At 40.5% G+C, this 13,178-nt stretch overlaps 1 protein-coding gene and 2 non-coding genes across 3 annotated transcripts in view; all 3 read left to right on the top strand.

Moving 5' to 3' along the window:
• The window catches only part of LOC115239018, a 94,217-nt gene that overhangs the window by 69,886 nt on the left and 11,153 nt on the right, over window positions 1-13,178 (top strand). The window contains exons 5-11 of the mRNA XM_029813304.1: window positions 3,979-4,090; window positions 6,626-6,679; window positions 7,439-7,498; window positions 7,593-7,630; window positions 8,921-9,032; window positions 11,568-11,621; window positions 12,381-12,440. Coding sequence (XP_029669164.1) covers window positions 3,979-4,090; window positions 6,626-6,679; window positions 7,439-7,498; window positions 7,593-7,630; window positions 8,921-9,032; window positions 11,568-11,621; window positions 12,381-12,440 — 490 coding nt within the window. The remainder of the gene's footprint in view (window positions 1-3,978; window positions 4,091-6,625; window positions 6,680-7,438; window positions 7,499-7,592; window positions 7,631-8,920; window positions 9,033-11,567; window positions 11,622-12,380; window positions 12,441-13,178) is intronic.
• Window positions 6,820-6,892, top strand: Trnak-uuu. Its single transcript has one exon. It is a non-coding gene; the product is annotated as a tRNA-Lys (tRNA).
• Trnak-uuu lies at window positions 11,762-11,834 on the top strand. Its single transcript has one exon. It is a non-coding gene; the product is annotated as a tRNA-Lys (tRNA).

The raw sequence follows: 13,178 nt of genomic DNA, 5'->3' as shown, positions 1-13,178 counted from the left end.
TGGAGTCATCCTTACCGAGTGCGGCACGAGATCCGGGATCATCGCGCGTACAATGCCAACCACTCGAGAGATGATCGCTTGACGACCGGGTGGCGAATTGCCGCGGCACGCGCCTCCACGCTCCGGTGGCTCGTCCCACGGGTGCCACCCCTTCTGTGTCCTCTAAACACGTAATTGTCACCGTTATATTCCCCGCGTGCGTGCATGCGTGCGTGCGTGCCACCACCGTGACGACACGACACGACACGACACGAGTATCCGCGGGTGGTCAATGGACACGCGCGGGGAGGGGATGACTCGGCGAGAGGGGCACCCGCGAGGCACTTGATTTATGTTTGTTGATTCTAAAAATCAGCCGATTCCCACACACGCTTCTCCCCCCCGTCTCCTCCGTCGAATCGGCGGCGCCGTTTAATTGACTGCCGCGAGATAGCATATGTCACCACTCGAGTTTCCCATGATTAGGGACGACTTTCTCGGGGATGGGACATGCTGCGGGATTACCGCGCTGGATGTTTAGCTGCTCACCTTGATTAATTTCTCCGTGGAACTGGCTCCATAAATCGGCTAATGATACTGCGTACTTTTATACGGTCCTTTTACTCGGATTTAATCTTTTGCACATTTTTACGCGGCGTTAATAATCATTTATTCATACGCAAATGTTCGTAATGCTCGATGTGAAATTTTCATATTTGTTTACACTTTTGCTTGAAAGATATTGAATTTTTATAGCTTATTTTTATTATATTGCATTTACCTTCTCTCTCCCTGTTATGATGAATATAAATTAATTAAATTATTATGAGCACTTTAAAAACACCAGTCTAATCGATAGTAGAAGCGCAAAGATTTATTACTTCATCTTATAGTATAAGGTGTCCATTCCCTGGAAAACTTGGAATTCTCAGGAATTTTTGTTATACCTGGAAAAATCAGGAGAATCAGGGAATTCTTTTACTGAAATTTTTGTAAGTGAGAAATATGTTTATCTTACGAAAGCTATTCAGTTTTTTTTAGTACATGTCCAAATGTAGCACTTGAAACTTAAGTGACATCATGTTTTTCCTTTGAGAAAAGTATCAGAAAACGCAAACAATAAAAAATTTTATTTTAGAAAATTACAACAAAAGAAATCTTTAAAATATTCTTTTTACCTGAAATTTTGAATAAAAATACTTGGAAGGTCAAGGAATTTTCAGGGAATTTTTTTATAAGATTTGAGTAGATACCATGTAATAAAATAAAAAATATATTTATCACAAAATATTCCCTCGATTGTCGAGACTCAATTAGGACGAGAACAAAAATGTTCTTCTTCTCTAGCACGATTTTTGCGATGCATTGAGGAAAGCAATTAGCTGATAAACTCGGCCGTTGTGTGACGCGTTCTTTAATCTCGAGATCTCTATATATTGTTCCTTTCGCCAGGCATTGTCTGCCTTCCAGTGTCCACCTCTGTTATTGTCTTCGCACCTCGTCGCCGCATGAGGGTAGGAAAAGACGGCAGGAAAACTTTCTTGGCAAAGTACACAACAGCGGGATTTCTCTCGCGTGTAATTGATAAAATTGACCGTCGCTGCTATTATCGGCACATAATTAGCAGAGAAAACTCCACCGGCTTTTATCTATTCATTGGACAAAATAGGACACGCGTAAAATATGCATCCCGTTAAAAATATTCCATGCGCTTGTTTATATAAGTTGTCTATTTCAATAATAGGATTATTTCAGATTTATCCTTGCTCTCCCTAAAATTCACTCTTTGTAATTTTTATCCCCGTATCGTTGTTATGATGTTACTTCTAAATTGATTAAAAACGTCATCGATTAAAGCAATGATATAAGATTTTACCGAAGATCAGTGAAAACATTCACACTTTGCTCCTCCGTTATGTCTTACTGATTGTGGCAGTAGTTTTATTGAAAAATTATATTTGCAAGATGTAGCCTTTAAAGATTTTTTTAAATTTATTTTAAACTGCTATTTTTGGACAAGTTTATATTTGGAAACAAGTATAATTAATATTCAAATTCAGAATTATATATGTTAGTATTATTTACTTTTAAGATATGATAAATGTATAAAAATGAACAAGACTCGCGATCAATTCGAAGATACTTATTTAACAAAATATATTGCTATATAAATTTATCTCATATATAATATTTTATTATAAGATGCATTTAAATACCACTGATTGAAATAGCCACTATCACCAACTGATTCTTTCAGTGAGATTTTATTGATTTTCAGTGCTATACTTATGTAACTGCGTCCATCAGTGACTATTCACTATTTTTCAGTGATAATACACTGATTCCATTTGAAAGAGTACGTATCTAAAATCTTCCCGCGATGCTTCCCGATCCGTCGGAGAAGGGATACAGTTTCGCGATGTTCTCGATGACTTTATTATAAACCGAACCAAAATGCGCAATTACTATACGAGGGTGGAGAACGTGAAATGGGGTGCCGTCGCCGCGACCCCTGTTGCAGCCCCGTCGCGAACGACGGGGCGTACCCTCGACTCGTCGTGGGTATCTCGTTTTCATGAGAGACACATAAACGCGCGTAAATAAACTCGCCTGCCGAATGCATTCGTCTAAAACGCGCATCCGTCCGCTGGGAAAGGTCACGTCGGGCCTTTAACGTTAAATGGTACGCGCACTCCTCGTGTTTGCGCTTCCCGCTCACGCGTCATTGCCTGATTAATTCGCTGTTAAATCCTCTGTTTGACAAAAAAGCCCCGATGGAAATGAAAGATCAACGATTTCTCACAAAGATTCATCTTGGTCATAAAAATTCACGCAGCTTAGTTATTTCATGTTGTGTGTGTGTAATATAAATATTTAAATATTTTATATTAAATATGAAAACCTAAGATATCCGATTTTTTTTTGTGCACTTGCCTCGTATGTACACTTGCCGTATAAAATAATAAATGCTCGCGATGGTGTACAGATATAAATCTTCAATATATATTATATATTTATAATATGGATAATTTTTTTTCTAAATTTGTTTGAATTATAGAGTTTCTCCCCCCGCGCGAATATTTTCGAAGTTTTATTTCGGATAATTTTTAACCCTTACTTAGAGAACATATTTATTTATTTATGCACATAATGGGAACATTCTTTATCAGCGTCAGTCATTTTTGCATCAGTAAATATGTATATACGTAACGGATTGGCAGGCGTATTAAACATTTAAGGCGGTAATAGTGAATGTAATTAAAATTTATGTCCAAGCGCGCGGATTACGGGCGCCATGCCATCACGGCAGATAATTGCGGACGACGATTAATTGCGATCAAAGGAAAATCTCGAGGAGAAATTATGAACAAATAATGGAACTTTGAGCAGCGTGAGTCCGCCGGATACTCGTTAATATCAATATATATCCCCTATCAGAAATGTGTTCGCATTCAATAAGGGACAATTCATCTTCCGGACGGTGCATTTTAGCCTTTTAATTATTTTATCACTTTATTAACTTAATTCCTACGTAATAGAGTGATCCTGTCTTTTTTTTTTTTTTTTTTTTTAAAATAGCGTAATTTTTCACGCACAATTTTTTGACGATTCGTATTCCCGCAGTTTGTAGTCAAATTTTACGGAGTCAAAGGCCCGAACGTCTACGTTATCGAAATTCCCAAAACCGGTAACTGAGTTTACCACTAGATTGCCCCGCAAGGAGGAAACCGTCCAATCGTTCACCGGATGTCTTCCTTGCCGCCTCTCTTACCCACCTCCCTCTATTTCTCACTGTGTCTTTCGCTCCTATATTGAGAGCTTCGAGCCTCACAATCACTTTCTGATATTAATTACATTCACTCTTTCATTCGCTCGCGTTTGACATTACGATTTACTTTCGAAATACATCCGTCAAATGCGTAAAAGTAATAAATATTGTTAAAAATCTTTATATATCTTACACTAATTCATACAACTCTCTTCTCTCGATTGTTCTAGCCCGGAAACGGATTCGGCAGATTACCAGAGCCGCTTCAGACAGTTACCGGCGAATATTGTCCCGGCAACTACTCAGTGTCTCACACCACGAGCAATGAAAAACTGCACACCGGTGAGTAGAATTTTTAATGATGAAAAAACATTGAAAGTCGATCCGATATTTTAATTATATGCGGTATCATATCAGTGAAGAGAAATATTCTCTCGCGCGAGCCTAGGACAACTCTCATACGCGCGTCACTCGAGATCTTTTTTTTTCCGAAAAGAAGTATCCACGGGCTGTAAAACTACTTTACGTCTTAACGAGCTTGCGAGGATGCAATCAAGGGAAAAAGGTGAGCGGGCAGAGAAGAGACCGGTCGATTCTTCGATTCCCCCGGTCGTTCGACTTTGAAGCTCTTTGATACCGTCGCGGCTCGGAGATGTCGCGTTTCCATCGGGGGCGAGGCCTTCGATACACACGAAGCCGCTGTGTAGATCCCGAGAAGAGCGCACACATAGCGTGGGGGGGAGGGGGAGGGGGAGGCACGTTTAGGAACACGTGCGGGACGCGTACCCCGAAACGAAGCGCCGGCAAGGAGGACGAGAGACGAGAGGGTGGATGGAGAGAGGGAAGGTGGAGCTATACCCCCCGAAGAGAGCCTGTCACTCGCAGGCAGCCGAGTCGATATCTTTATATAGTCGCATCAACGACAACATTATTTTCCAAAGGTCGCGGCGAGACGCGGCTGCACCGTGAAACATCGCTCGAGACAATCTCTGGTCGGAATACTTGCCAATTATTTGGCTCATTTTCCAAACTACTCGGCCAACTCCATGTGTCTCCGATGCTAAAAATATACGAAAATCTACAATTATTACATATTTTCTTATATCAGTAATTTGTTTCATTTGACAATGATACTTTTTATTTCGAGAGTAACCGCGTTTCTTCGACAAATGTCGGTTACCTTGCTTGATAAAGCACGAATGAAAAGATTTCGGGACGAAATTTCTCGAAATATTTTCCGACGTCGAGACGTTAATTCGCGCCGTCTTCCTCCGGCGCGATGATGCTTCTTCTTCCGGACGAGTGTCTTAGCCTTGACCTAGAAATGCGACGCCAATTTCTCGACACGAAATTCAATAAGTGACGTGTTATCACCGCAAAGACTCCCCTGGGGTGTCCCCACAGTGGAACCTCTCCCCCCCCCCATTGTACCCCCGTCGAAGAGAGTCGGCCGAACCACCCCGGCCGACGTCTGGCTGCAGTGATTGACACTTTATATCTAGCATTGGCATGCCGTGCGGAGCCACCGTTCACCCAGGATGGACCACCTCCGCCTAACTCAATCACTGCCTATAATGCCGCAATTTCTCTATCATAATCGCGTTACGTCCCCTCCATTGCTCGATCCACTTTTCGACGACGATTCAGAAATATTGAAACTCTGCGCCGCGTCGCGATGACGGATAGGAATATATTGTTGCTTGCTCTCCCCGCTTTCTCGTTCGTCTTTTTTCACCGCGTATCTGGAAGCGGCATCGTAATAATTTAAACAATAAGATAACGCGAAAATTTAATTAAAAGATATGCGAAAGTTTATGAATTAATTGGGTACGTTTTATGATATTGATTTATATATGTTTTTCGTTACATTAATTTCATTTCAATGATTTTAATTTGTAGATGTCAATCTATGGGGATAATTATCTAATATTACATATCGTATTATATAATAAAATGTAATATTATCAAAGAAGTTTTTCGCTATTTAAATTATGTAATTTGCCAGAGAAAAGTTACAAGAAAAAACTTTCGAATTTTAAGAATCCTGGATACAAGATGCGTCGATAGCTTATTAAAGTAACGAATGCACAAACTATAATCTAAATATTATTAAATATGATACACGCACACAAGAATTTTATGTCTGTGACAATATCCATCATTCGACAGTTAACAAAATTAATTCGTAAATCTCGATGATGATAAAATCATGTTACATGTATAGTTAGACGTACTTATTTCATGACATACACGAAGACATGTATGCGAACGGTTGAAGTATCGTTGCAGAGGAGATTTCTTTATATACGCGAGCAATGAGCTGTAGCGTAAGTAGATTCGATTCGCGTTAGACTGGATTCTGCCATGGAACAAAACGAGGTTATCGCCGAGTGGCTACCCATGGCGAATTCTGGAGGTCCATTAAACGCACCCCAGTTTTCCACGCTGGCATTCTTATGCGCCCATTCACGCTGAAGGGTTTGTTTTTGCCTCTGATTCATTCGCAGCTACTCAGCAGCACCGTTTGTCTTCCCGCATATCTCGCCGATCTCGATTCCAGATAAGATGTATCTCTTTTTATCGAGGCTAGAAATATCTTCTTCCCCCATCCATTCACCTATCGTGTTAACTATCAAATATCTTTTTTTTTTTGTTGAACACATTGTGTATAGGTATATATCAATAATTAATCAAAAACAACGGAAGCACATGACATGTTCTGTCAATTTACGGCAAATACTGTTCAACGTTTAGCCAAACAAATGTATTTGCATTTTCTCTTGCCCTTTGTTTATTTTATCTCGCGATCAATAACGCAACTATATTAATACACACCCGCGCACACGTGTTAATTCGAGGAAAATTTATTGATTACAGGAAGCGAATTATACATGCCACAAGGCTACAGGCAGGAAACTTGGTTGCAAGATGGTGAGTGCTTTATTGTAAATTTTATTTTCATTTTGTTTTGTAATAATTTACATAATAATAACAATTCAATTATCTTTCCTTCCTCATTCGTTGTGCATGAGTTTAGTTCGAATACGCTTTTAATTCCACGGAAGTTATCAGCCCGGATAGCTCAGTCGGTAGAGCATCAGACTTTTAATCTGAGGGTCCAGGGTTCGAGTCCCTGTTCGGGCGTTATTTTTTGTCCTCTTTATTTTTGAAGGAATGTAATTATGTCATTATTGAGGACCAAATTAAGAAAATGAAAATTTTTTTTTATAAATTTACAATTTAAATATAGATGACATATCAACGGTAAAACTATTGAATATTCTTTCGCATTATTAATAATAGCATTTTTGTAAAATAATAATGATAATGACAATGCTAAGACGTTAAAAATCGAAATGTTATTAAAGTCGTTATTACGAAGAAATTGTGCTATTGATTTTTAGAATTTAGAGATGTAGCATCAAATTATCCCTAAGCCACCAGCGAAGATAATTACGTGCAGCCACTATTCTCTCGGAACATTAATTTTAATTACCTTGCCCAACTACGATGTAATACGCGGTGGATGTAATGTAACGAACGATCAAAGGGGGATGATTTTGCTGCGGAATGGAAAATAGAAATTCTCGTTAGATATTCGCGAATTAGAGAATTTTTATTCTAGTAGTTTTATTAATTCCTGCTCAAATTATCACAAATGAATTAATACGAAATGTCTCTTGTGCGTAGGTAGCAGCTCTGAAACCGAAGACAGCGAACAGTACGTACCCGAGTTTCACCAGATGTCAAGTAAGTGCCAATTCTCTTGGCGTTTATTCTTCGTCTGTTGGTTTCTTATTATCTAATCGCGTATCTCTCTCTCGATAATCGCAAAATTATTTAGCCACGTCGCATCAATACTCGACATCTGGTAATTCGTCTGGATAAATAAATCCGGGTTTGGAAATTCGCTAAACGGGATTGGAGGATGTCAATCTCCGCTGAAATCACCGCGAAATCATGTACAGCGCGCGGAAATGTTTCGCACGCGTCGATTCGGCCTCGAAATTGGTTGGAAAATCTGTTATCGCGCGCAGATGTCTAGACTCTCTCCTCGAGATATCGCATCTTCTCGACACGGTCCTATGACGTTCAACTATGCCGAAATATAAATACTATACGTGCAAAATCGAGCCGAAACGAGAATGAGGAGATCGCGTCATCGAACATCATCGGGAACAACGACCGTAGAGGAGGAAGAATTAATTCATCGGATGTTCCGTTCAACTCGCTCGATATAATCGTCGCAATCGGCGAATCAATCAATGGGTAACGCGTGACACACCGCACGTGCATCTTTAATTAGTCGCCGACACTTTCCACGCGCGTTGCGGTTTTCCCGTTCGACGATCACATCAGTCTTTTTGCGCGTGAGAAATAATTTTTCGCTGCATATTTTTCATTTTTGCGCGCTACATAATCACGATGTATATAACTCTCCAAGTGCAATATTGGTCCTTTATTAAAAATCGGCGAGAAGTTGTGCCCGCGGGGCAGAGTTTTTTTTAGCGTGGCTTAGATAGAGAGCGGGAAGAATCAACACGGGCGTTTGTCGGCGATCATCGATATCGGATTACGCGAGTAAGCACTTTATATTAAGCCAGCGGCGATTCTCTCGTTCTCTTTTTTTTTTTTTTTCTTCATTTTTTTCCTTCGTTATCGCCGCGCGCGCGCGCTTATTAACGTCGCTATCGACACCGGGTTGCGCGATATTATTTTCCGCGACGGCGGACGTATTTTTTTTTAAAATAGCGTAATTTTTCACGCACAATTTTTTGACGATTCGTATTCCCGCAGTTTGTAGTCAAATTTTACGGAGTCAAAGGCCCGAACGTCTACGTTATCGAAATTCCCAAAACCGGTAACTGAGTTTACCACTAGATTGCCCCGCAAGGAGGAAACCGTCCAATCGTTCACCGGATGTCTTCCTTGCCGCCTCTCTTACCCACCTCCCTCTATTTCTCACTGTGTCTTTCGCTCCTATATTGAGAGCTTCGAGCCTCACAATCACTTTCTGATATTAATTACATTCACTCTTTCATTCGCTCGCGTTTGACATTACGATTTACTTTCGAAATACATCCGTCAAATGCGTAAAAGTAATAAATATTGTTAAAAATCTTTATATATCTTACACTAATTCATACAACTCTCTTCTCTCGATTGTTCTAGCCCGGAAACGGATTCGGCAGATTACCAGAGCCGCTTCAGACAGTTACCGGCGAATATTGTCCCGGCAATTACTCAGTGTCTCACACCACGAGCAATGAAAAACTGCACACCGGTGAGTAGAATTTTTAATGATGAAAAAACATTGAAAGTCGATCCGATATTTTAATTATATGCGGTATCATATCAGTGAAGAGAAATATTCTCTCGCGCGAGCCTAGGACAACTCTCATACGCGCGTCACTCGAGATCTTTTTTTTTCCGAAAAGAAGTATCCACGGGCTGTAAAACTACTTTACGTCTTAACGAGCTTGCGAGGATGCAATCAAGGGAAAAAGGTGAGCGGGCAGAGAAGAGACCGGTCGATTCTTCGATTCCCCCGGTCGTTCGACTTTGAAGCTCTTTGATACCGTCGCGGCTCGGAGATGTCGCGTTTCCATCGGGGGCGAGGCCTTCGATACACACGAAGCCGCTGTGTAGATCCCGAGAAGAGCGCACACATAGCGTGGGGGGGAGGGGGAGGGGGAGGCACGTTTAGGAACACGTGCGGGACGCGTACCCCGAAACGAAGCGCCGGCAAGGAGGACGAGAGACGAGAGGGTGGATGGAGAGAGGGAAGGTGGAGCTATACCCCCCGAAGAGAGCCTGTCACTCGCAGGCAGCCGAGTCGATATCTTTATATAGTCGCATCAACGACAACATTATTTTCCAAAGGTCGCGGCGAGACGCGGCTGCACCGTGAAACATCGCTCGAGACAATCTCTGGTCGGAATACTTGCCAATTATTTGGCTCATTTTCCAAACTACTCGGCCAACTCCATGTGTCTCCGATGCTAAAAATATACGAAAATCTACAATTATTACATATTTTCTTATATCAGTAATTTGTTTCATTTGACAATGATACTTTTTATTTCGAGAGTAACCGCGTTTCTTCGACAAATGTCGGTTACCTTGCTTGATAAAGCACGAATGAAAAGATTTCGGGACGAAATTTCTCGAAATATTTTCCGACGTCGAGACGTTAATTCGCGCCGTCTTCCTCCGGCGCGATGATGCTTCTTCTTCCGGACGAGTGTCTTAGCCTTGACCTAGAAATGCGACGCCAATTTCTCGACACGAAATTCAATAAGTGACGTGTTATCACCGCAAAGACTCCCCTGGGGTGTCCCCACAGTGGAACCTCTCCCCCCCCCCATTGTACCCCCGTCGAAGAGAGTCGGCCGAACCACCCCGGCCGACGTCTGGCTGCAGTGATTGACACTTTATATCTAGCATTGGCATGCCGTGCGGAGCCACCGTTCACCCAGGATGGACCACCTCCGCCTAACTCAATCACTGCCTATAATGCCGCAATTTCTCTATCATAATCGCGTTACGTCCCCTCCATTGCTCGATCCACTTTTCGACGACGATTCAGAAATATTGAAACTCTGCGCCGCGTCGCGATGACGGATAGGAATATATTGTTGCTTGCTCTCCCCGCTTTCTCGTTCGTCTTTTTTCACCGCGTATCTGGAAGCGGCATCGTAATAATTTAAACAATAAGATAACGCGAAAATTTAATTAAAAGATATGCGAAAGTTTATGAATTAATTGGGTACGTTTTATGATATTGATTTATATATATTTTTCGTTACATTAATTTCATTTCAATGATTTTAATTTGTAGATGTCAATCTATGGGGATAATTATCTAATATTACATATCGTATTATATAATAAAATGTAATATTATCAAAGAAGTTTTTCGCTATTTAAATTATGTAATTTGCCAGAGAAAAGTTACAAGAAAAAACTTTCGAATTTTAAGAATCCTGGATACAAGATGCGTCGATAGCTTATTAAAGTAACGAATGCACAAACTATAATCTAAATATTATTAAATATGATACACGCACACAAGAATTTTATGTCTGTGACAATATCCATCATTCGACAGTTAACAAAATTAATTCGTAAATCTCGATGATGATAAAATCATGTTACATGTATAGTTAGACGTACTTATTTCATGACATACACGAAGACATGTATGCGAACGGTTGAAGTATCGTTGCAGAGGAGATTTCTTTATATACGCGAGCAATGAGCTGTAGCGTAAGTAGATTCGATTCGCGTTAGACTGGATTCTGCCATGGAACAAAACGAGGTTATCGCCGAGTGGCTACCCATGGCGAATTCTGGAGGTCCATTAAACGCACCCCAGTTTTCCACGCTGGCATTCTTATGCGCCCATTCACGCTGAAGGGTTTGTTTTTGCCTCTGATTCATTCGCAGCTACTCAGCAGCACCGTTTGTCTTCCCGCATATCTCGCCGATCTCGATTCCAGATAAGATGTATCTCTTTTTATCGAGGCTAGAAATATCTTCTTCCCCCATCCATTCACCTATCGTGTTAACTATCAAATATCTTTTTTTTTTTGTTGAACACATTGTGTATAGGTATATATCAATAATTAATCAAAAACAACGGAAGCACATGACATGTTCTGTCAATTTACGGCAAATACTGTTCAACGTTTAGCCAAACAAATGTATTTGCATTTTCTCTTGCCCTTTGTTTATTTTATCTCGCGATCAATAACGCAACTATATTAATACACACCCGCGCACACGTGTTAATTCGAGGAAAATTTATTGATTACAGGAAGCGAATTATACATGCCACAAGGCTACAGGCAGGAAACTTGGTTGCAAGATGGTGAGTGCTTTATTGTAAATTTTATTTTCATTTTGTTTTGTAATAATTTACATAATAATAACAATTCAATTATCTTTCCTTCCTCATTCGTTGTGCATGAGTTTAGTTCGAATACGCTTTTAATTCCACGGAAGTTATCAGCCCGGATAGCTCAGTCGGTAGAGCATCAGACTTTTAATCTGAGGGTCCAGGGTTCGAGTCCCTGTTCGGGCGTTATTTTTTGTCCTCTTTATTTTTGAAGGAATGTAATTATGTCATTATTGAGGACCAAATTAAGAAAATGAAAATTTTTTTTTATAAATTTACAATTTAAATATAGATGACATATCAACGGTAAAACTATTGAATATTCTTTCGCATTATTAATAATAGCATTTTTGTAAAATAATAATGATAATGACAATGCTAAGACGTTAAAAATCGAAATGTTATTAAAGTCGTTATTACGAAGAAATTGTGCTATTGATTTTTAGAATTTAGAGATGTAGCATCAAATTATCCCTAAGCCACCAGCGAAGATAATTACGTGCAGCCACTATTCTCTCGGAACATTAATTTTAATTACCTTGCCCAACTACGATGTAATACGCGGTGGATGTAATGTAACGAACGATCAAAGGGGGATGATTTTGCTGCGGAATGGAAAATAGAAATTCTCGTTAGATATTCGCGAATTAGAGAATTTTTATTCTAGTAGTTTTATTAATTCCTGCTCAAATTATCACAAATGAATTAATACGAAATGTCTCTTGTGCGTAGGTAGCAGCTCTGAAACCGAAGACAGCGAACAGTACGTACCCGAGTTTCACCAGATGTCAAGTAAGTGCCAATTCTCTTGGCGTTTATTCTTCGTCTGTTGGTTTCTTATTATCTAATCGCGTATCTCTCTCTCGATAATCGCAAAATTATTTAGCCACGTCGCATCAATACTCGACATCTGGTAATTCGTCTGGATAAATAAATCCGGGTTTGGAAATTCGCTAAACGGGATTGGAGGATGTCAATCTCCGCTGAAATCACCGCGAAATCATGTACAGCGCGCGGAAATGTTTCGCACGCGTCGATTCGGCCTCGAAATTGGTTGGAAAATCTGTTATCGCGCGCAGATGTCTAGACTCTCTCCTCGAGATATCGCATCTTCTCGACACGGTCCTATGACCAACAACTATGCCGAAATATAAATACTATACGTGCAAAATCGAGCCGAAACGAGAATGAGGAGATCGCGTCATCGAACATCATCAACAACGACCGAGGAGATCGCGTCATCGAACATCATCGGGAACAACGACCGTAGAGGAGGAAGAATTAATTCATCGGATGTTCCGTTCAACTCGCTCGATATAATCGTCGCAATCGGCGAATCAATCAATGGGTAACGCGTGACACACCGCACGTGCATCTTTAATTAGTCGCCGACACTTTCCACGCGCGTTGCGGTTTTCCCGTTCGACGATCACATCAGTCTTTTTGCGCGTGAGAAATAATTTTTCGCTGCATATTTTTCATTTTTGCGCGCTACATAATCACGATGTATATAACTCTCCAAGTGCAATA

This window comes from Formica exsecta, unplaced genomic scaffold, assembly GCF_003651465.1.
Source record: "Formica exsecta isolate Colony F162 unplaced genomic scaffold, ASM365146v1 scaffold363, whole genome shotgun sequence".
In the NCBI taxonomy this organism is placed as follows: Eukaryota; Metazoa; Arthropoda; class Insecta; order Hymenoptera; family Formicidae; genus Formica; species Formica exsecta.
Note: the sequence above shows the minus strand (reverse complement) of the source record. Positions and strands in the feature narration are given on the sequence as shown.